The sequence below is a fragment of the Gymnogyps californianus genome, chromosome 4 (genome assembly GCF_018139145.2).
Source record: "Gymnogyps californianus isolate 813 chromosome 4, ASM1813914v2, whole genome shotgun sequence".
Classification (NCBI taxonomy): domain Eukaryota; kingdom Metazoa; phylum Chordata; class Aves; order Accipitriformes; family Cathartidae; genus Gymnogyps; species Gymnogyps californianus.
Window position 1 is genome coordinate 1,352,690 of NC_059474.1, and position 24,454 is coordinate 1,377,143.

General features: G+C 46.1%; 1 protein-coding gene across 1 annotated transcript in view; it reads right to left on the minus strand.

The window, feature by feature from the left end:
* Positions 1-24,454, minus strand: part of EXOC6B (exocyst complex component 6B) — a 325,017-nt gene that overhangs the window by 95,014 nt on the left and 205,549 nt on the right. The window contains 3 exon segments of the mRNA XM_050895357.1: positions 13,728-13,907; positions 15,067-15,201; positions 18,706-18,817. Coding sequence (XP_050751314.1) covers positions 13,728-13,907; positions 15,067-15,201; positions 18,706-18,817 — 427 coding nt within the window.

Here is a 24,454-nt window from a genome sequence, read left to right on the forward strand (position 1 = left end):
GGAGAAGCGGCAGGGGAGCTTCCTAAATTTATGTCCTTTTTATAGTGGCCTTGGAGCACTGAGGAGTTTGATGGAAAGGTAGAGAAAACATCTGCCCCGGTGTTTAAAACAGAGAAGATGCTGATCTGGAGAACTGCAGGATACCGCAGCTAAACCAAGCCCAGATTAAGGCGTGAGAAGGGAAGCAACCATATGGAGTTAAAACACAACAGCATGAGCATCAAATCATTGGGAACACCACAGATTAGCAAAAAGAAAAGTTAATTTTTCTAAGAAGTTTTATGCTTAATATAAAAGGAGAATCAACGCAGCGTCTTTGTCCAGCAGATGGTTAGACTTGTGCTACACGGTCAGACAACACCACGCACCCCAGAAAATCAAATCCATCCCTAAGAGTACTAGCTTCAGATTACGTATCAAGAGAGCAACTCTTAATTAATTAATTCTATTTACTTGGCTTTGCAGCACCCTTATTAAGAAGAAATCACTTTTTCCTTCCAAAATTGTTTGCGTCACGGAAAGAGGATGAGAGCAGACCCGTTCCTGGTTTCCAGCAGGGAATGTGCTGGGGGCTGAGCCCTGTCACTTTGTGTTAGACGTGACCCACGTGGGACGCGAGAGGTGACCGATGTGCGAACATTAACGGTCACTTATTGATTTCAGCCACTGTCAAGCTCCGTATTTGATCTCTGGCTCCATGAAGTCATCCCAGGAGCTAAACACTGAAGCCAGTGTGTTGACTTATGGACTTGGAAAAAGGTGAATGGCACCAAGCTACAAGTTGACGTTCACGTGGTTTTGAAATTTGCCAAGGAAAAGAAGAAGAAACCTTCCAGCCAACAAGAGGTTAGCGATGAGCAACACTTGCGGGCCAGGGCTCCTGAGCACAGAGCAATGCCTGTTGGGGAAAGGGATGCTCCCCAGCCTTGGAGCCCCAGGATGCTCCTCAGCCTTAGACTCCCATCAGGTCTTCGAATTACTTGGCAGTTACAAAGTTAAAGGTTTTCTGATGCCCAAACTTATGAAAGGAGAGGCAACGACTGCACGCACATTTCTTTGAGGAAGGCATTTCAGATTCAATGCACAGCTGAGACCTACTGGAACAGTCAATGGCATCACCTTCATGCCAACAGCCTCCCTTCCAACAGCCACAAAATCCATCCTGCTACTCGCAACGAATGGGACAGGCATCTGTGCCCTGGTTTACCAGGAATAAGAAGAGCCTCTTTCTCCCCAGGATCTGCCATGCCAGAAGTGACCCGATGAACGACAGTTTCTGGTTTAGGAGGAGGACCTCTGTGCAGGATGAGCTGCAGGCGTTGCTCACCTCCTCTCTACACCTGATTACTTGGGCTGGGAGCAGGGCAGGTTGTAGTCATCTGTGGAAGAAGCTTTGGTGCCATTAGCAAATCACCAGATTTAAACAGATTGTCACTGCCGAGGTACTGTCGTACCCTTTTCCGAGTGAAACTGGGATTTTGGTCTTCCCATGACTTCAACCATCCCTATCATGCAACAGCTTGGTTCAAGAGACAGCCTTCCACCACTGAAATATCTCAGGTTCACCACAGTAAACCTATGAAGAGCAACACCTTAAAGCAGTGCCAGCTAACATAATTTTGAGTGAAATTTGTCTCATGCAAAGACCCACTCACCTGGAAAGCTGATGGCATCTGAAGAGCAAAACCAGCAGTTGCTCCAACCAACCTGGAAGGCCACCATCCTCTGAAGTGGGATTGCTTTCAAACTCATGCGAAAGCTGAGTGCGAGCCCATGTTTAAGTGGCTGTCTTCCAGAGGTATTTAAAAAAATCGACGGGGTGTCATTTTCAGAAGTAAACATTTACCACTTATATTCTATTTTGAGCATTAAAGAGAAAACAGGCTGTCACAGATACGGCAGCAAGACAAACACATGGCAAAGCTGAACTCCCAACAGAAGCTTAGAGGCAACCAGACGAATAAAAAAGAAAAGGGGAAAAAAAAGCAAATACAGCAATTATCCTCACCACACAAAAAATAAACCAGCCAGTTACGCCGACCACTGCCGCCCGATACAAAACCCCTCACATTCCAATAAAAGAGGAAAAACCGTAACAGTTTGGCTGTGTCAAAGACGCCCAAGGTCAACAGCTGGAGGCTCTTTTGGCTGAAGCTGGTGGGATACTCAAGGCTCTCATACAGAGCGGCACAGCAGAAATCACATCGGGGGTGACGGTCACAACCAGCTCCCACAGACACATCTGAAAGTGCTTGGCTTTTTTTTTTTTTTTTTTAATAATTTTATTTTATTCAATTTGGGGTTTTTTGGTCTTTAACCAAATGACACTTAATCTGTGGAGTAACCAGCTCCATGGCAAGGTTTTTCCTACACAGGCATCGAGGGGTCTTGGCACTACGAACGGCATCTACTTGCTTACAAAGCAGGAGTGAATACACCCAACAGTAAAAGCACAACTCAAGGATTTTGTAATCACGTATAATGGTGGGATCCAGGATATAAGACGATCCAGGATAAGAGCGTGCACAGGAACACAAGATTTTTCCCTCGCTTTGACCATGCTGTCAGAGTCAACAAGCGACATCCCTGTTTTTTTTTTCTTTTTTAAATAGGAAAATAAATAAATAGAAGGAAGGGCAGGGGGTGGAGAAGGGAAGTACCTCGGGACGCAGCTGCTACACCTGAGCATGGGACAGTTTCTCTGAAGCCTTACGGAGGCACACACAAACACACAACCGGGCAGAGGTCTTTTTGTAGACGCTCAGCAGTTTGCAGCAAAGCTTAAGCTGGGAAGTTGCTAGGGGTGTGGGTTTTTTGCATATGCACATATGCAAAAAAACCCCCAGGGAAATAGAGGATTCCAAGTTCCGCGTCTTTTTCCTTGTAAACCATTCAAAATGCATGGCAGGATATTTTTAATTAACTACTTTTTCAAAGTCTATAGCACGGAAGCAGTTGTGTGCAGAGCCTGGCTCATCTGAAATGAGCAGGGCCCGCATTGGAGCATCCAGCTGCTGTCTGGTCTCCTGAGATGCTTCAGAGATCTGTGCAAGGACCTTCACATGGGACACGGGTGGGAAAGCACTCCTGCCAGTCCAGGTTAGGCGTATGACAGCATTATGCTTTGAGAAACGCTAGCAATTATATGCTTTATCCCTGTTAGTCACTTGATTTAACTGTAGACATTCTCATGAATCACGTAACCGTCTGATCCCAACTCTCCCACCAGGCTGGAGGTTCAGCCTGTGGCAGCAAACTCCTGTTCCAAATCTGCTGCCTTCCGCTTTCTTTACATGATCTTCTTCTTTAAACAATAAAAGATAAAAAAGTCCCATCTACCTGCTCTCTAAATACTCTGCGCCGTTACAAGCTGTACTGCAAACGCCTGCGCTGCCTTCTTGCGCTGAGAAACGGCATCACGAGATGGGGAGGTGCAGGGGCCAGCAGGGAAGCAGCTACCAAAACCCAAGCAAAACCCAAAATACATGGACAGAGCATGTCACGACAGCTTAAACCGCTTCTCCTTCCCCCAGAGGGTATCTCCACGGCGTGGCTCAACACCCCTGGCCTGGCAGCAGGAGGGAACCCTAAACCGAACTGTACAAACCTGAGGCGCTTGACTTGCCACGGTGGCAGTTTGGCAGCCTCCCCCCAGCACTAAATATTAATTTTCCAACATTTAAATGCATTTCAGAGCAAACACGGCGAGCAAACACGAGCAGCAGACCGAGAAAGGACGGTGCTGTAGATTCACTGCAACCCTTGGGAGAGGATGGTGACCCATGGACCTGCTGGGTGGGCTTGGACAAGGCACGGGCTTGATGCTCCTCGATTTTCTCCTCCTCCCATGCTCACCACTTGGGTCTCCACAAAGATCATTCACCTCTGAAAAAGACACCAAGACCCTGCAACAAGAGGCGTCAAGGAAAAAACGTGGTGCTCCAACAGCGGAGGCATCTCAGCCTGCAAAGGAATTAAGCCCATAAATAACCTGCGTTTAACGAGTCTCTGTATGTACACAAGAAGCATGAAGCAGCCCTAATTTTTCTCGCTCCTATTTGTGCCTCCTAACGCGGAGCGAGGCGCTCTCCTGGTCCCCATGCCCATGGGCTGAGACTTTCCGAGTTACTTGACGCAAGCCAGAGCCGTGGCCCGACCATGATCGGAGTGCGCGGCTCCACAACTGGAACGAACGAGGGGGGAAAAGAAAAAAAAAATAAATGACATATTTCATCCTCCTCTTTTGTGGCTTTTATTTTCTTTTGTATTCACTTTGGGAATAACATTCTTTCCATTGGGAAGAGCCTGATTTTCCATTAAATACAAAGCAGCTGCCATTTTGGAAACAAAAAGTTGATTAAATACAGATTTTTTTATTTTTTCCCTAACGTATGAAGAGCTAGAACCACGCTTCTTTTTGCTGATTTATCAGGGCAAAGCATCTCCCAATTATGGCAGCAGGAAGACTTAAAGAGAGCAAACTGAATCGCTTCATCTTTGCTATATAACTTCATAATTATAATTTGATGTTCTAAATAAAAAGAGAAAGATCTCGAGGCTTGGAACACAGCACGCTGCCCTCATCCTCGCGGCGGAGCCCTCCGGCACACTGACACCAAGGGTTTCTCACCCTTCACACACACAGGGATGCTCCAGATTCCCCATTTACGCAGATTTCTGCTTGCCGAGATGCCGAAGGAAGGGTCGGCATGTTGCCATGACGTACGGCCGCCTGTTGGAAACGCAACTCATACATGACTTAAGGCCCAGATGTTGAACAGACTGGAAAAAAGGATGAGCTCAAAACAAAAAAAAACAAAAAAACCCCAAAAAACCAAACCAACCCACTCACTCCACTTCCACTCCATGAACCATCAACGCCCAATTCAGGAGATTTCCGCCCCCCCCCCAAGCAGAGGTGATTACTGAATGACCAACACAAGTGGCGTACGAAACTTCAGCTCGTTTTACATTTTTCCAAAATCTAAATCTTAGATTAAATTTCCATTTTCAATACTGAGACGTTACAGTTGAAAAACAGAGAGAGGAAAAAAGATGGATGGTGAAAGCTGTAGAAATTACTGTTATCTTGTTTTTTAATTAACCCATTGGGCTCTCCTTATTTATCGCCATTCATGAAACACAATGAAGAAAGACCACAGCAATCAGGAGAAATCTATAAGGATCTGCACTTTTAAACGCTTTTCTTGCTCTCTCTTGCTATCACATCTAACCTAGGCTGCAAGATCCAGGGAGGACATATCTCTGTGTAAAGGCACCCCTATGATGGTCACAAAACGACGTGTCCTTAATTGCGGCCACTTCAACCACACCAACAGCACTCAACCGCGCTCACGCAGCTATCGGCTCCGAATGATGGGCACGAGCTCCCAACGCTTCTCCGTGCAACCTCAATTCAAGTGACCTCTGCACGGGGACCCCAAAGGACATTGCACTTGAAGGTTGGGCTCCTCTCTAGGGCAGGTGGGTCTCCTTCCATGGGTGGGTTAAGGAAGATAGCTGGGGGCTTTGGAAGCAGATGTGGTGTTCATTGACATTCCTTTGCACGTTCACAACTTAAGAAGAGCCTTACAAGATTTCAGGTTGCCAGTGGATGAAATAAGAGGAAAGCATAAAATTGCAAAGTGTATTGTTTCGCTTAAATTTGAGCCTAAAGGGGGGGGGGGAAACATACTTCAACTTCCATTAGGGTTTTTGGAAGGTACACGCTGGGGCTCTGGTGCAGGAGGCGGCAGGCATGTTTGGATTCTTTACGCTGAGGATGGATTTTCGGCTGCCAAATTCCCCGTACTGCACATCTGATTCTTTGTGTATGTACGTGCATGCAAGAGTACGCATAAAAAAAGCTTTATAAATCTAAGTCTGTAAAATAAAAATCAAAGCCAAACATGCCAAGGTGACTACACAAAGGGAAGCAATAGCTAGGGAAGCGTGCACACCCTGGTTTAAAGGATTTATGGGACTGGGCATTTTAGCTTCAATTAATTTTCAAAGTGCTGAAAGCAGACAAGAAACCATGTAATTACAAGATAACTTGGCTTACCCGGATTCGAGTTAACTAGCGCTCCTGGGTTAATCAGAGGTCAGCCTCCTCCCCAGCCAACAAAGCTAAATCCACTGTATTTGAATGCTTTGCTCCTTGCTTTAAAGCAACCATTAGTTCTTGGTTTGACCCCTTCATTTTGGTAAGTATTTGGGATTTTGGAGACACTTGAGAAGACCAGGAAAGTAACACACAGCCACCAGACCGCAGCAAGGCAGGCAGCATGGGACCACACAGCCATGCAAGCGCTGCTCCAGTCACCAGCCCATCTTCTCCCCACCAAGGCACCCTCGTTTTAAGGGCATTTTGCCCAACCTTTAGGGCAAGCTGGTCTGAGCAACCTCCCAAGAGACTCGGATCATCTCTGGAGAGCAGAGGAAGCCCCCTGAGGACCATACAGGGAGGACTTTGGATGCTGCTCATGCCCTGTCCGTGTCTGCATCCCAGGCAACTCGCTTTTTTTTTTTTTAATGTGTGTCTGTACCTACAACACCAAGAAACTTCCAAGGTTAGCCACAACTACTTCCCACCGGACACTTTAAACTCCATTACAATTACTCCTTTGTCCTGCTATTTTGTGCAATCGGATTTTTATTTTTCATTTGCTTTTAGACAGACGGATTAGTGATTTATTTCCACCAATTAATACAAACTACCTAGAGAACAGAAAATTAGAGGGGTTAAAAGGAAAATTAGAATCCGTTGCAGTTAAAAACAAAACCAGCTAAGAGCAGGCTAGCAAAGTCCCACCATATAAAGGGATTACTCCATTCCTGACCCTTTCCAGGGGACCTCCAGGTATTATTTTTCATTGATTTACCTTAATGAAACTAATGCACCCCTCTCCATAGGAAGCTGACTCCATAGCTGTCTAGGCACTGGATTCAATTAAAGAAATAAATACATCTGGCTTCTAAATGGCTCAAAGTCTTGAAAAGCCAGAGGCACTACCAGTTTCTGCATCTGTCTCTCTTAGGGTACGCCCTAAGGACACCACATAGGACGGTCGACATTCAACACCGCTCCTGGAAACCCGCGGCCGCGGGGGGATGCCCGAAGCATCCCTGCCTGCTCCTCGGCGGCACGGGCAGCTCCCGCAGCCCTGCCAGCAACCGAGCCACGGCTTTGATGGAAGCTGGCCTCAAATTGCTTTAACAAGGCTCTTTCTTTCCAGAAGCTGGCGTAGATTTGAGACCTCGATGTTGACTTAGAAACCCCCAGGTGCCCAGAGCCTGCAAATACTCAAGGCTTAGCTATGCTCAGTTTCCAGGAAAAGGGGTACAAGCATCCAACCGCGGCATGAAATATCAATACTACCATGGCAGCTCAGCATTAAAATGAAGAGCAGGGGTTAAAGGCAGAAAAGCAGAAGCTGGGGTAGAGGCTATGCCTCCGCGCCGGCCGCATCTCACACCGCACAACCGCGTCGAGCAGGGCTGCACCGACAAAAGAACGAGGCACGCTTTGCTTGCGCGTGCCTTGGCTTGCAGACATGGGAATAGAGGAAACAAGGTAGCTCGAGAGCACTTTGTTTGCGATCTATCCACAGAAATGCCGCAGCTTTTTCTCCCGCACATGAAACAAGCAGAAATGACAACAATTACAGGGGTTCGTTGAACCAGAAGGCAGGTCCGCAAGGTCTCCTTCGCTTTCTTTGTGCTAATTGCTCTAATCCAAATAGGGAGATAGTAAATGTCAAGAACCCATGCTATTTTATGGATAAAATACTATTCTACCACTTTAGCCGGAGGCAAGGCTTAGCAGTCCAAGCCCCAGGTCAGAGCACTTAGACCAGGAGGAACGTCAGGCTGAAATCCCCATGGGGGATTTGTCTGAACAAAATACAGGGAGCGAGGGGGATTTCACAAAGATCTTTTCTCTTTCAAGCAGAGGTTGAAGATCCCATCACACTTTCCCTAATAACAGGCGTTTCCCCTAATTCCCCGCACATTTACGGATGCATGGGGGATAAAAGGAGCCAGTTAAATGCGATGTGCTCTAAAAGCAACAATTTAGCAATGTTACTGCAACAGCATGCTTGTGGGTGACCTGTCTGGAAGGAAACCCTTTCTGCTGGTCTCTTATTTATCCTATTGATTTAAACTTCTCAATGTTTTCCTTTCCTCCCTTCCGACACTAAGGACCTTTTCTGGTTCAACTCACCCTCTAATGTTTGAGGTGCGAGCAGAGCAGACCAAACGCGCACGACACGCAGTCTTGTACTCACCGACATTGTAGAGTGGACATCTATATCCCCCTACAGAGGACAACACAGGGAGTTTAAAGTCAAATGCAGAAGAGAGCAAAGCAACAGCGAGAAAGGCAGAGAGGTACACATCGGTCATCGCCCGTAGGTGCCTACAACCCATCAATGCTCCAACCGAGGCACCGGCTGCTCGGCAGTTGGCAGAGTAATAAAAATGCAAAATATGGGCTCTTTGAACCTGGTCTAAGGAGGATGAGGAGGAAATCAAAGTACCACAAGACCAGTTTTACTGCCGTCAAGTATGCTCTGCAAGTCAACATCCACGTGCCTCAGCTCTCCCACCTGTAAGATGGAGGTGATGGATGTCAAACCCTAGCGAGTGACAGCAGGGATCAGCTCCAGCAAAACTTGTTCAGCTCTTCCGAGGGCAAGGAGATGTTATCAAAGCACAGACAAGACTCTTGCAAATCTAAAGAAGGCGTCTTTGGTGCTCATATGATGTTTTCATGATGGTTATTTTCCACTTGGGTCCCTCCCAATGTGGTCAAGGCTGTGGTTGGTGCAAAGTTCAAGGCATTTTACTTCCATGCACAGTGTCTTGCCTTTTAAAAATCTTACAGAGGGATTTGGCTTTTTAAATAAAAACATAGGTAATCGTTCTCTTTAAAAAGAAAATAAACACTTCCAAAGCTCTTTCTACCAAAGCAAGAGCTGCTGGGGCTGGCATATTCATTTGCAACCGGGAAGAGATGTCAATATGGTGAATAAGGTAAAAAGGTTGCAGGCAGAGCGGCCGCGGCGTTCGCACAGCTCCAGCTGAAATCTGTGCCTGCCATCTGGCAAAAATAAGCACAAAAGGAAAAAAAAAAAAAAAAAAACCAACCCCAAAAACCCCTGTGCAGCGAGTTCATGCTGAACTGCTCAAGACGGCAGAGGTTAGAGTTTGTTCGATCGCTGAAAGATTGCTTCCCCTTCCCGGGTCAGCATCACCTCTTGACCTGCCCTGATTACCTTCCAAAGGAGGTTATCAAGATACAAGACTAACAGAGGATTAAAGGAAACTTAAAATAAAAACAAAACATCCCCCCTTCCCCCAGCTCTGCTCCCCTCCCCCAGGAAAACATCCTTGCTTTGTTAACCTGACAGTTCACTGTAGGTGTTGACACAACCCTCCATCTTTGAGAAGCTTAATGTCAACAAATCAGTGTGTTTGGAGTAGCCCTGTCAATGCGATTTACATTAACTTGTCTAACAAGAAATAAAAACAACAATCAGCCATCAAAGACAAAAGCCTTTTTCAGTCATTCTTTTAAAAGTATTATGCTGGAAATGTTAATTTTTGAGGCCATGGCTCTTTACTTGCTGAAAACCAGAAACGACCTTTTTTTTTTTCCTAAAATACTTTTTTTTTTTAAGTATTTTTTTTTCTTTAAAAAAAAAAAAAAGTATTTTCTTTTAAAGGAGGCCCGAGCATCCCATGTTAATAAGCCCAGCAGCAGCAGTAACCGACTCTCCCTGGTTAACGCAGGAAGAGGGCAGCCTTGAAGCCAAATGTTAATTATGCTTTGATTTCCACCAGCGTGTTATTTACTTTGAGACATTTTGGGCACTTAGCAGAGCATTTTCGAATTGTGGCTCTAAACCACCATGAAAATTTCACGCAGCAGTGGTATGCACCAAAACCCCGTTAACTTCACCATGAACTTTTCCTCCTCCCCGGCACGTGCTGTACCCACCAGCATGCCCTTCGCAGACGGGGGCTCAGCGGCCCGAAGCAAAGCTGCAAAAAGCAAATCGATTCCTAATATCAAGCGGTTTCCACCACCACGTCTACTCTGACGGTCTAAAGGAAAAATCAGAGGTTGCAACTCCTGCTTGAACACTAGAGAAAGTGGAGACTCTTTATGCCGCTCCACGAGCCAGGACTAGCTTTGGTCTGGGTTGTTTTTCCTGCTTCAGCAGGGGGGTTGGACCAGATGACCTGGTTGCCCAGAGAGGTGGGAGATGCCCCATCCCTGGAAAAATTCCAGGTCAGGTTGAACAGTGCTCTGAGCAACCTGATCTAGCTGAAAGATGTCCCTGCTCATTGCAGCGGGGTTGGACTAGATGACCTTTAAAGGTCCCTTCCAACCCAAACTATTCTATGATTCTCTGGCCTCCAGAGGTCCCTTCCAACCTCAACCATTCTGGGATCCCCCTCAATACATACAGGAAAAATTCAGCCTCATGTATCCAAAAAGGGAAACACAAAACCTAATGCCCAAATCTTAGCTCGGAGTCGCTTTTTAACTCACTCAGCCCCTCTGCTCCTCTTCACCCCCCTCTCCGAAACGTTGACTTGAGTCAATCAGACCCTTCAAGGCCATTTGATCTGCCTTGCGGCGAGCTGGAGCCTTGACCCCAGAAAGGTTTCCTGCAGACGAGCAGCCCCATCCGAGACAATGGGATTACTCACACCCGTCATGTTAAGGAGCCGCCTGCATTTTTGCAGGCTCAGGACTTTCGGCTCCGTTCTATTACAGGACAGCGCTTTTTGTTGGTGTAATTTTAGGACGGTAACTGCCGACATGCCCAGGCTGAGTTTCTTTGATCAGCAGGTGAAGGTTTTTCTTGGTGTAATTACTGTCGTGACAAAAGGCAGGAGTAGCTCAGCTCCTGCCACTTAGTCATCTCCTGAGACTGCCACTCTTTTCTTCTAAAAAACTGCTGCAAGTTCCAATACTAGGAGAACGCTTTTCACTTTTTTAAAATTGTGTAAATTCAACACGAAGGTACCCGATTATCAGCTCTGGAAGACGAGGGCATTTCCAAACCAGCAAAGGACATGAGAACAGGAAGGGACGGTGTTACACGGCGTCCACTTCTAGGAATGAGAAGATGCTCCAAGGATGCCTCATCCAAGGATGCCCCTCCAAGGATGGCGCACAGTCACTTGCTCTTCTTCGTGAGCTACTGGCAGTGTGGAAATTCTATATTTTATAGCTGGACCAAGCTGCAAACTCATTTCAAACAGGGCAACAACTCCTCTTAGATCGTAACACTATAGTGCTAATGATTTGGGCTGGATTCGGACCAGCAGTATAGAAACAGCTCTACCTTGCCACTAGCAATCCTGCAATATCCTCTTTTAGTTATAATTCACCCTTTTTGGAGACAGTTCTTTTTCCCCCTCGAACCTCTCTCACTCTTTCCTTTCACAAATGAAGCTCATCCCACATTTTTGGTGCTTTCACAAACATCTCCGTCATTTTTCTGCATTGCTTTAGACAGATGTGGGCTTCTACACACCTTATCTCCTACATTTCATTTAGCAAAGTGCAGAAATTTTAATGTGTTTCTCAATAAGGCACTGGAAAAAGGCCCTTGAACCCTACAAGAATGAACCGGCAGAGACACCAAAGGAGCTGGGTGCCTTTTAGATGTACCCTGATTCTTCCTGACTTGCTATCACCCACCATTGCCTGCAAGGGTCCGCAGGGACCCGTCAGCAATGTTCAATGATGGCATCTTCACAGAGCTCCTCTAAAGGAAGAAACTCCAATATCTATAAAAAAATCCCAGACCTACGTCTCCTACAAACCATTGAACCAGATCTACAGCTTCACAAATCAGATTGCAGCATCTGATCGACTTGCGTCCCCTATCTCACGAGGCTGTCGGGAGGATCAGTGCAGTGCAATGCTTTGAAGATAAGGTGCTGCACTGCAAATGTAAACAGCTTTCTCCTCAGCTGGGTCCTTTCTAATCCAGTTCTGGAAGAGAATGGGCAGCTTCGATCCGTCTCCATCCTTTTTAGACCAATTAGCTGTCCTCCCAGACTCCAAAACAATTTTGACTCACTCAAAAAGGAAATATTAATATTTAAGGAAGATAAATCACTCCAGGTCCATCTCATAAATCATTGTGGGCATCTCTCCCCATCCTCATCTCTCCTGCTAGCTATGCTTCATGCTCTGGTGCAGAGACCAATCTCCCTGTCAAGTCCCATTACTTGCTCGCGTAAGTACTCCCAGTATGATTTGTGGAAGTAGTCTCCAGGTGATAAACCACCCCTGTGCAGCCACATCTCCTTTTTTTAAGGAGAAATCCAGCCATCTCCAAGCACCTCCTGACTCCAGAGGGCACCTGCCCCATGCCTGCTCGCATGGCCACCAGCCACGCTGCTCAGGGCTGCCAACGGAGGGGACATTTTGGCAAGAAACCTGGCCTGAACAAGAAGATGGATGAAAGCCCTTCCGACCTCTCCGCACAGGAGGCAACACTTTATTTAGCAGTTTGTTCCAGTGATAACAGAGCCAAGAAAGCACCTTCTCCTCAACACCACCTCCAGGTACAGAGAACCGGGAAAGCCACTTTCATTTCTCTTTTGGTGGCTTCTCCATCCACAGCAAATCAGTCCTCATTTCCATCCTGCTACCACATCTTCCTGCTGTGATAGAGAAGGCCAAAGACATGAGCCATGCAGAAGGCCGCACAGTTTTGGGGCTGTAACACCTCCTAAAACGGCTCTGGAGGGCTTGAACATCCTTCCAGTAGAGCAATCACAGTGGCATAAACAAGCACAATGGAGTGAAGGAAACTGCCATTGTGTATTTGTCTTTTCTTCCCGTTTATATCCAAGCTCATGAAAGATGCCCAGTGTGTGCCGGTATACTGTAATCCTGGGCATCCAGTAACAACAAATAAATAACAGTCCAGGAAAGAAGAAAGATCTGAAACTGCTTTTAGGACAAATATAGTGTTCAGTGGATTTGGTATTTCAAAATACCTGCTGATTGAAGATACTCATAAGTATATATCCAGACAGCTCAGAACAAATCTTATTTAAAGGAAAAAAAGCTGTCTGAGCAAAAATGAAACTCCCTGATGATTATATTTTTCCTATTCAACGGGACACTACTCAGCCAACTGCAAAAAACAACATAAAATATATTTTTTGATCGCAATAACAGCATAAACACAGCATATTTTAGACAGCAGAGAAAAGAAAGAAACATATGCTGCCTTCCAGCAGAGCAATATTTTGATGTAAGGCATCCAGCGACTTGATAAACATTTGGAAATGTATCTGCAGTTCAAATAACAGACACTCTTATAGTGGGATCTCTTGAAAAAAAATCTTGAATGTCCATTAAGCTGAAAGTTAACATATCTAAAATATAGGTGGCTAGTGAATTATGATCCTACTTCTATATGGCGGACCGTGATATTTCCCTCGTTCACGTGTAAGTAGACTTGCAAATACTTGGGGAGACTCTCACTAAAGCCCAACTTCTGGTAACACATGAAACAGCTTACTTTAAAAATAGATTTGTTATTTCATAACACTTGACAGTCCAAGGCCCCATTTCCATCACACTCCATAAAGCTTGAGCAGCCATTAGTTTCAACAGCACCATTGGATGCCCGCGTGCTCCCCAGACTGAAAAAGAAAGCAAATCGGTGGAGGTGGCTTACCGGGAGGTGGGTGAACACAGCAAACGTGCTGCGTAGAAAGCCAATGAGATCTACAAGGTAGTCGCTGGCCTTGCTGCCCGGCTCCATGGCCATCCAGTCGTAGTCCGCCAGCTGCAAGAACTGGTCTATCTTCTGGTTCAGGTTAGTGTAAATCTCCTCCTCAGCAGCATGGCGGGCGTCCTGGGAAACAAGACAACGTTACATGGGATGGAGTCTCCACACCACCAGTCTACACAAGTAACAGGACGTGAGATTGACCCAACCTTTAGCCCTAAAGGTAGCACAAGACAAAGCACCTGTAGGCAACTACACGGCTGCTACAGCCTCAGGTTAGCTCAGACTGGTGGGACGTGTGCCACCAGGTCAGTGGTAGGCAAGACCAAGCTGGTGTCTGCCTCTGATGCAACCTGGAGATGCAACCTGGAGACCAGAAGGACAAATCTAGTGCAGGATGGAAGAGAGAAAGATGGGAGACGAACGTCCCATACGGATAAAGGTTGAGATCCACCAAACTGTGTGCAGGTATGGCGTGCAGGAGGGCCACAGAGGAGCCTCCCTGCCAGAATAAGGGTAGGAAAACTCACTCTTAGGCCAACTAGGTAGATGATGCCAGAAGGGACAACAAACGGACTTCCCTGGGGACGTGGGGCCTTAGTCTCCTGCTGAGTTATCCCAAGTGCAAACCTCACCAAACCAATCCCCTGCTGTTGCTCAGGTCCTCGGCACTGTTGCCATCTCCTGCTCTCCAGCCACGGGATACAATTCAGACACCCCGCAGTTGACCCAATTATGGCCTTAAGATTTCATATAAAGTATCTTGGTGGACACTTCTGGGTTATGATTTAAACATTTAAAGACTAGGAAGTCCAGCAGTTTCTGTCAGCCCTGATTTTTAGGGGATAATGCTAAAAGGAGTGGAAAGATACAGAAATATAAGTTCTGAAAATCTATTCTCCTCTTGGGTGAAAGAGGAGAGCTTGCGTTCATGGCCAGACGTGTGTAACACTGTACGGTGCTCAAACAGCAAAATGAAAATTAATTTAAAAAAAAAAAACAGGCTTTTGTTTAAAAGCTGCTTAATCCTTTAGATAATAAGTGCTGCAGTCACAGCCTGTAAATTAGGGCTACAAAGGCTCACGATCTCAACAGACATAATGCTCCAAAGGACAAACCCAAATGCTAGTCTGATGGCGTAAGCTTCCCAGGATATGACAAAATTCCCTTTCAGCTCAGCTTAGCTCCCTACCTACACACATCCACACACGCGCTTTGAAAGCAGATACTCTCCGACCAAACATCAACAGCAGCTCCCCAGAGGTGGATCTACCGGCCTTCTCACCTTGAAGGTTGTGGTCCCGTAGAGTTTCGTAGTGTGGACAGTTTCTGGAAGTACATTAGTGATATTGGTTATGAATTCCTCTAGGAACTTGCAGGATTTCTCCAAATGGGTCGTATTTATAATAATCTGTACAAGCTGCAAAGGCAAAAAAGGTATTCAACCATCGTGCTCCTGAAGCCAGGGACGTGCCAGGTTAATGGATGCCAATTTATAAGAACTTCTGGCATGAAAAGCTGACGCTGTACAAACATACTAAGCTTTGCTACACGCTCAAAGGCTCTCCTCCTTTAACAACATCAGAAACTTAAATAAAAGATAATTTGGGGGGGAAAGCATTTCCCATGACAGCCACTAATACCACAAAAGATTATTTTTTTTAATGACTTTCCTACATTCAGCTGTCAGTCAGTGCTCATTTCAGCGCAGTTCAAATACAACAGGCTTACAAAAAAAAATGCCATGTCAAATCACAAGTATTCTGTCTGCTAATGAACCCTAAATAACCCATACCTTAAGCGACACCAAACAACATCATACTAAGCCATTTAACAAAGAAACCACAAGGTTTTACTTTTCTGAGGGTGGTGTGGGTGAACAGCAGATCTCACCCTGGTATCTTTTCGGTTATCATACCCACCATTATCTGCAATTTTCTTAATGCTGTCTTCTCAGCTGCCTTCACATGGTGCTATTTCGGGACATTAAAGGCAACTACAGAATAAAAGCCTCTGCTGAAGTCAATCAACACAAACATTTACAATCCAGAGCAAAACAATCCCGGCTTCCACTTTAGGATCACTGACTTGGAAGCATCATTAATTCCTTAAGCAGATACCATTCTTCTGAGCAGACTGCCGTGAATATTTTCAAGGTGCAACATAAGCTATAACAAAACCTTCCCAAATAACGTCTAGCTCAGATATTATGCCAAAAAAGTTCTCTTACAGACACAGAAGGCATTATAATGCTCCGGAATGATATAATTTAATTGCTGGAGTATGGTGTGGCAGTCCGTAGTCACCTCCTCTAAACAAATGATTTTGAAACATTCACAATCTTCTGAATGAGATGGATTAATCAGTGATTTGAGTGTTGCAGGCACAGAAATACTGAAGTAACACTACAAAGATTACAGCGCCCAACCCTTGCTAGTGCCAGATGACATGAGAAAGGGCAATGGTCCCAGTTTGGGAGGTTCAGCTTGGATATTAGGAAGGAAAAGAGTCATTAGGAAGGTAGTGCAGAACTGCAACAGGGTGCCCAGAGAAGCTGTGGCACTTCTGTTTTGGAGAAAATAAAAGTCGGGTAGAGAAAGCCACGGTTGACATGATCCAAGTGAGCAATGATCCCACTTCCAGCGGGAGGCTGGGCTAGATACCTCCAGAGGTCCCTTCCAGCCAACACTTCTTGGATTTCAGTCAGGTTTTTGTTTTTAAGAAATCAAATTATGATCTATTTGAACTCCTCTTGTTTTGTACTTGGTCCGTGAAATGTACTACACACGTAACTAGGAGGGCTTCTCATTTCTGAATTCCTTGGATTAATTAATTTCTTGATTTTTGCCTTCAAACAAGCGCTCATTTGTGTTTCCCGATGTCAGATAGCCCTGACGTCATGATTGTGATACATTTTCCTATAGTTTCAAGTTAATTAAATATTAGATACTTCCAACTGTGTGAAATTCCTCCTAAACCTCTTCTCTGATCATCACAACTTACTGGTCCAGGTCAGCTATTAAACTTGAAGGCCCTGGTTGCTTTGATTCTCTTCCTCCACTTGTTATGAGCTTTCCTGCTCCCTCTCTGGCTCCTTCAAGTTCTGATCTTCTCTTGAATGCAGAGGGGTAAGACCTTCTCGTTGGTGTAAGACCTTCTCATTGGGGTATTCAAATGAAAAAAATAGTAGCATCTTTTCCCTCTCTTTTGTTGAGGGATGTCAGGGTTATTCAAAACACCAGGATTATTTGGAGCAGACTTGGTAACAAACTTCAACATCCACTGCTAAGAGGTAGCCCCAAAAAACAGCAATGAAAAATAAACTAAAGAGGATAACAGACCGGGAAGGTTGGTACACAGCCTTGTATTACCTTGTCCACTGCTTGGAAGATGACATTGGAGAGCCCAGAAATGGATGGTGTTGCTTTGTGCAAAAATTATCTGGGAAGTGACAGTTATGCAAGGTACTTAAGTATCTTTTGCAATCACTTTTGACACCAGGACTATGCTTGTATATGATCTGGGACTTTTCAACGTGCCCTTTAATTCCTGTGCTCCACACAGTCGCATCAATGTCTTTTCTTAAGTGGGAAGGATTTGAGAAACTCAGAAGAAAAACACCGCATGCTTCCATTTGGACAAACAGGTCAATGGTTACACAAAGAAAAGAGGCAGGAGGGGACGAAGATGCTCCAAGTAGTTTTTCTTCAACCAAACTGGAAAAAACTGATGGTAGAGATAACCCTAGGAGAGAGCTAGTTGTACCTTGGTAAGCGGTAAGGAACAAGAGGGTGAAAATACAAGAGATTCAGAGATGAACACCAGTCTCTGGACATACTACACCTTTATTTTAAACTCAGGTCGTGCTACATAGGCTTTCCTTGCAAAAATCCTCTGCATCTCCAAAGCACATGAAGAAGCCACTCTCAGCCCAGAGAAAGGCATCACCTTCACTCAACGTGGAAGATGCCAAGGAACATCTACACCGTCTGCACTGGGCAAAAGCAGCTGAGAGGACTGGTCGCACTCGCTTTGCCCTTCCTACGCTCAATCACACTGTGGGAACGTTTGCAACAGCAGCAAAAAAGATCATTTGGGGGTTGGATAGTGCAGGGATAGTGTTGCATTCCTCTTTGTGGAGGGAGCCTTGGGAGGAGCAGGAGGGAAGAGGAATTTGCCCCCAGGGAGCAGAGAGATTCCAGACTGTGAGATAAAGGGCTGAGGAAGCATCATGTGTAAATACATACCGCTGTAAATGCACTAAACTCTCCAAAACTCACCTCCATAGGGTATTTACAGTGTCCGGAGAACAGGACACATTTCTACAGTACAGTTAATTAAACAACTGCAGCTGTATTAATATCTGCTCATTTAATAACAGCACACAGAGGTCCCATTAAGGTATCCAGGCTGCCCTGGGGACCACACACGTTCCCAAACAGCCGTGATTTACGTGCATTAAACTTCTCAGAAATCTGCCTTTATGCACAAAAAAAAGTATCAACCGCAAAAAGAAAATACCAATATAGAGTTTGTACTGTAGCAATGTGCTGAAACCGCCTCAAACATCACCTATAGATGGGGACCGCTCCCCCATCCTCTCACAGTTCCCAGGTGGCTCTTCTCCAGTGCTCCTTGAAGTCCTCTTACTTTCTTACTTTAATTCAGATATTAAAAGCTCCGCAAATTCAGAAGAGGGGTAATGCTAACAGCAACAGCAAAAAAGCTCCCTCTTTCCCACAACATAAAGTGCTTCTTGCTTTGTACAGCAACACTGCATGGTTCCATTATTGTTTTCCAACCAAATATTTTATAACAATGCTCCAAACCAGCATCTCTAAAGGTGCTATAAGGAGTTCCGAGGGACCAAACCCCCTTCTGTTGTCCTGCCCTGGAAATGGGTGTCCTCGAAGCTCTGTCCTACCTCCGTCAGCCCGACATTTTTCCTCTTGATGACATTCTGCAAACAGTTGCTCAGCGTTCGGGTCAGCAGCAGATTTGTAGATTTTCTAATCATATCATCAACTTCGGTGGAGCTGAAAAGTAGAATTTAAAGAGAGATTTGCAAAATGCTCTATGAAAAGAAAATCACCTGGAACCCTCATCACCCAGTCTCCTTCCCAACCCTCTCCTACCTTATGCATGATCATCCGTGCACTGCTTACAGGCGCTGACATACTAATATATACCAAAATACCAACAATTTAAGCCTTTTTGTGCATGTGTTGGTAAGGAAGGGGGACTAACGCGTGCTAAACCTACCTCCCTGAGCCTCTCCTCTTAGAGGGGCTGGTCCAGCACGGGTGAGAGCTGCCTGCAGCATGAGCACTAACCCATGCAGCCAAGCCACCACGCTACACACAGCGCTGGAGTCCTGCACGTTCAGTACGCAAGGGGAAAGGGATCAAAGACCTGCAATGGGGGGGGCGCGGAACAAATCAACCCCCCCAAAATACCCCACCAATCTTCTCATGGCTTTTTCTTTCAATCAGACTAGAAACTCTTGCAACATGCCCTTTGCCAGATGGTTTCAACTGCAGCATTGCTGAAGTTTGGGGGTTTGGCTTTCTGCTGAAGTGCTGCTGCCCCTCCAACGTGCACACCAGCAAGGTGCAACCTCTCCTTTCTGAAGGAGGTTTTGGAAACCCAGCCCGACACAGGCTCCTTTGATCTGTCGTTGGCCCTGCATTAGCCCTGACACCACGGGGCTTTAGCTCTGGCAGCGCAGTGACAGGCAGCTGAGGGCAAAGAAAATTTCCAACTGGAAGGCTGTGAAGCATTAATAACTTTAAGGCTCCCGGTAAATCAAGCCCATGACCTTTTGCTCCCTCTCCTGTTTTACCTGACAAATGGGCCAGATTACAAAGGAGGGATGGACACAAGAAGCAAAAGCAAACCTCGCAGTTACCCCACCGCCGGGGTGCAAGGTGGGGGATGTTGGGGTGCCTGTTCGTGCGGGGATGGGAGCTGTCAGCCCTTGTCCAGCTCACACCTCCCAAATTTCTGTGCCTAACATTAGAGCAGATGCACTAAGCCAAGCCCTGGTCCGTCAGTGCCTGATGCTCAGGGAAGCAAGACTGAGCCTTCTCCAACAGCAACCCTGTGGCCACAGCAGCCTCCTGGACCCGCTCATCCTCCCCAAGCGCCGCGCATCCTTCAGTCAACTCAATTTTTGAAGTTATTCAGGACCTTCCCTGTGCTGCTGCAGGAGAATTGCACTGAAATCCCCCAAATTCCCGGGAGAAGTGGCAAATATTGCTCCCCGCTCGCACCTCTGAGCAAAGTCACGCTTCTATTTCCACGAGACCGAGAAAGTCGTGTCTTGCTGCAGCTTTCCCAAGGAAAAGCCCAGCTGCACAATTCCCCGTACGCCCAGTGGCTGCTCACCACGCTGCGCTCGCGAACAGGTTTCTCTAATATTTCCTTTTCCCTGATGTTTAGAAGTCTGCTTTTCTGAGCTACACGCCTGCCAAGGGTTGACCACTGTCTCCTTCCCAGTTGGACACAAGCGGAGCAGGGCCAGCAGCTCGGCAGGACCTAGCTCTTGATAATTTAAATTCAATGTCATCAGCCAAGGTCTTAGTGTGGGTCTCTTCTAGATCATCACCGCCAATCCCTGTGAGTTTATATTCCTCCTCCTTAGTGGGGAAGCGTGTCCCGTGCCAGCGATGATCAGGGCTAGCCCACTTCACGTCCCAGATGGACCCCTTGGCTCCTTCTCACAGGGTTTTGATGTGTGGTCCAAGGTGATGCATTTGGGTTTTTAAAAGTGTGGAACAGAAATCAAAATGTGGTGGGAGAAGAAACCAGCCAATTAATTTTCCTGGTCTTTATACTATGGGTAGAGCTCTCAAATAAGGTTTTACTTAAAGATAAACAAAAAAACACTCAAACCCCAAAACCCACCATGCACACACCCCCCAGGCCCTCCATCATCCCCCAGGAAGAACCAGATTGTGCCCAGTCCCCTCCACCAGACAATAGCGTGGTTAAATATAGCAAGTACAATAAAATCTAACCCTGTGACGATCTACAGATGGTAAAAAAGACACCCGAGGAGATTTAAAGCAAAGGGGTGGTACAAAGGGACCCCGTGACACCGGGGGCAGCCGCCTGCTGCTGCCGGAGCGGCGTGGGAACCGGGGAAGGGGGCTGGGGAGCAAAAAGGGCTGGACCCATGCTCAGAAGGGGTAAAGAAAAAATTGCGTAGGGAGCAAACAATACACAAAGCTGTATCTTTGCACAAGCACTGTAGCCCTTCCGGGATTTTCCCTGAGAAATCCTGAAATTCAATACATAGGGAGTCACAGAGCCCATCCCCAAGGATGGTGGAGGTGCAGAACGGCCGAGGTTGGAAGCAGAGCTGGTGGCTGGAGCTTCCAGCATCTACTGGAACGAGAAAGCACAGATTAAAAACATGAGCGTTTGGACACGACGTCAGCTTTTCTCACTAAACCAACATGGCAATCAAATAGGTCGCACTGGAAAAGCTTGCTTTTTTTTTAATTCAAACGTCAACCTGTCATCAGGGCGTCGAAATTAAACAAGCCAGTGACTGTCTGGCTGCGTGTACGCCCCAAGACAGTCATGCTCTTGGCAGGAGCGGGATGCCGCTGGCCTCTGCCCGACGCCACAGCCAGTGCTGACGGCACGAGGTTGCCATATCACCAAACGCTTTGCAAATCGAGGGTTTGCTTTAATTGCTCACTTCAGCTGCAGGAACATCCCAACCAGGACAGCCTCTAGGGTATAAACAAGTAGTGCTTAATAATACTGCTTAGCACTTCCATGCTGCTTTTACTTCTTCAAAGCACTTCTAACCGAGCTTTCTCTGCATCCAAGCACCATTTCCAAAGGTTTCCTATTCTCATTTTGTTTGTTGGCTGCATGAGCTAGAAAACCATGTTGTAACTTTAGTTACATGGTGGGTCAAGCAGCCTGGTAACCCCTGCGGTTGGGTTCCAGCAGAGCAGAAGGATCTGTGACATCTCCCATGAGGTCCACACACTTAGTCAGAAAAAAAAAAATGGAAGCATTCCTTGGGGAAAAAAGAGAGCAGGATTTGCCAGGCGCTGGACTGCGATCCCCCAAATCTTCCTTGGTTCAACATGAGAGGTAAGTGAGGGTGGCAACAGGAGCGATGGGTGTTAGCCATTGCCTTGCGCAGGACTCTCCCAGCTGAAATGATGAACCAAGTGGTAGCTTGCATCAACAGCCCAGACCCAGCACCTAGACCAGTGGGGCCAGTTAGCAAAGAGTAATGGTACCAGTCAGTTGTGTGATGCCAACTCTTGACTGTGAAGTAGAGGTTGGGTCTCGGATCTCCGTTCTCAATACACAAGAAGAAAACAAAACCCCCAAATGAACCACATTGTTCGTGTGGGCTGCTCGCTACATACGTCTGATGTCAATTTGGTCTATCAGCTTCACATTGGTAGAAGTTGGTAGTGGTGTGGTTGTTACTAACCCTACACACTTAGTCTACAACCACAGACCACTAGTAACACAGAAGCAGTAATATGAGCTATCAAAGAAACTATATTTATCTCCTCTCTCCTAAAGCTGACTTCCAAAAGTCCTACCTGATTTAGTTATTCAAGCCTCTGATTTTTTTTTTTTAATTTTATTTTGAATAACTGAATTATTTTCAGCACTTTAAAAACTGTATCCCAAGTTCTTTCAAGAGTGGTGCTTTGTTTGAAAAAAACCCCAAACCAAATAATCAAAGTCCGGGTAGATTAGAGCTGACATCTCATCCTTCCACCCACTGTTTTCCAAAGATATTCCCTATCTTTCAAATGGGAAATTCCACCGGAACCAGCGGAAGTCTTCCAGCGAGTGGATACTTTTAAAGACATCTCCTCGGTGAACTCCAATACACGCTTTTTAACAAAGGCAGAACTGCTGAAAATATAAAGGTTTTCTTTCTCCTAATCAAATTAATAGAGCCAAACCAAAAAAAATTGCAGCCCCTATAAATGCACACTAAGCTCCAAATTTTCTTCAAATACTTGAAAAGCAAAATAACTTTCACAAGCACATCAACATAAAGGAGAACACTCCCGTCCAACAAATACAAGGAGCTAGTTTCAAAAAATAATTAGAAAAAAAGTACAAGCTACATTTTCTGCCATAGGCTCTGTTCTTCAGGAAAAGACCGCAGAGTATTTAAGCGAACTGTCTGGGTTAATGACAGCTGATGTCCCGTATCCCATAGCAGTAGTCATGACCTTCAGGCCTCCCGTGACTGACGGGCTGACCCCAATCACTCCAGGGTGCAAGGTAAATGACAACCAAAGAAGAAAAAGAAAGAGAAGAGAAAGAAAACTTGCTGCCGGCTTTGTAGCCAAGCTTCCTAATAAAACCTAATTCAAGCTGTCAGAGTGAAATGAAGAAAGTGTCAACAGGGGTTTTCAGAGAAATATTCCAAATGTTTGGCTAGAAAAGCCAAGAGCTGGGCTCCCTTCCCCCAGCCCAACACCGCTCCTCAAAAAGGGCTGGAAAATCCAATGTCGAAAGGAATTTTAATAACAGGTCCGGGGGGACCCCCGAGGAGGGACCCAAGGGGACACTCTTCTTCCCTTCCCTGACAAACCCAATCATCTCCGTAATGGTGAAGAGCACAAAACTCACAAGGGAAGTGCCAACAGAGGGGTTCGGTGAAACCAGCATCCGTGTGAAACAGGACCATTCTGTCGGCTTTAGAAACCAAGATGTTTAATGGTGACCCACAGGTTAAGAGCCCTGGGAGCCACCAAAGAGAACAACCTGCCACCAGTGAAAGGCTGAGATTAAACGTGGGGTGAGCAACGTCCTGTGCTTCCACATCAACCAATAAGCTACCACGTCCCCTAGCAGAAGATGGAGAGAAAGTGCCTCTCCAAATTACTATCCCTCGCAGAAAAGAAGAGAATTAAAACCCTGAAGAGCCTTGTGTAGGCACTGAAACATCTGGCGAGTCCCCAAAACACTGCCCCAGCTTCACATCAGCACTGGGGCAATGTCCAGTGTCAGGCCACGGCCAGGTCATGAAGCTGCCAAAGGAGATGAAACCCACCCTGCCCCTAGTCCAACCTCTCGCTAGTACGGTGCTGCAAACAGAAGGGAAGAAGGATCCCTCCTTCCAGTAAAAACCTCGTTATTCATTTATATACCTCTACCAAGTTGAAGACATTACTGGGTGCAAAAAGAAAGCACCAACTTGCAGTTTCTGGCAAATACAGTTGGTTTCCAATCTCACACACATACCCATGGGCAAAAGCAGCATCAAGGCACCTTGGGATGGAGAAGGGAGGGTAAACACATAGAATATTTTGGAGGCTTTAAAAAAAAAAATAATCAGATTATTTGTATATAAACTCCCATGGGAAACAAGGAAAACAAAAACTCTAAACCAGCAGCCGAAACTCATTAACACACAGGGCAAATCAAAACCTCAAGAGTTTTCCTGCCAACGCGGTCCTTGAGGGACAGTCCGGGGAGGCCACAGGGAGGTTGTAGATGTTATACCAGGCACTGACCTGATGACAAGTGGACATCACTATCTTTCTCGAGACAACCAGATTCATCTATTTAGTACAATTGACTCGGAAACACCTTGGAGGAAACAGCTCCCTCTTTTTTTATACAGCTAGCATGGTCCTGGGCTATCCTTCCCTACACGAGGCAGCTAT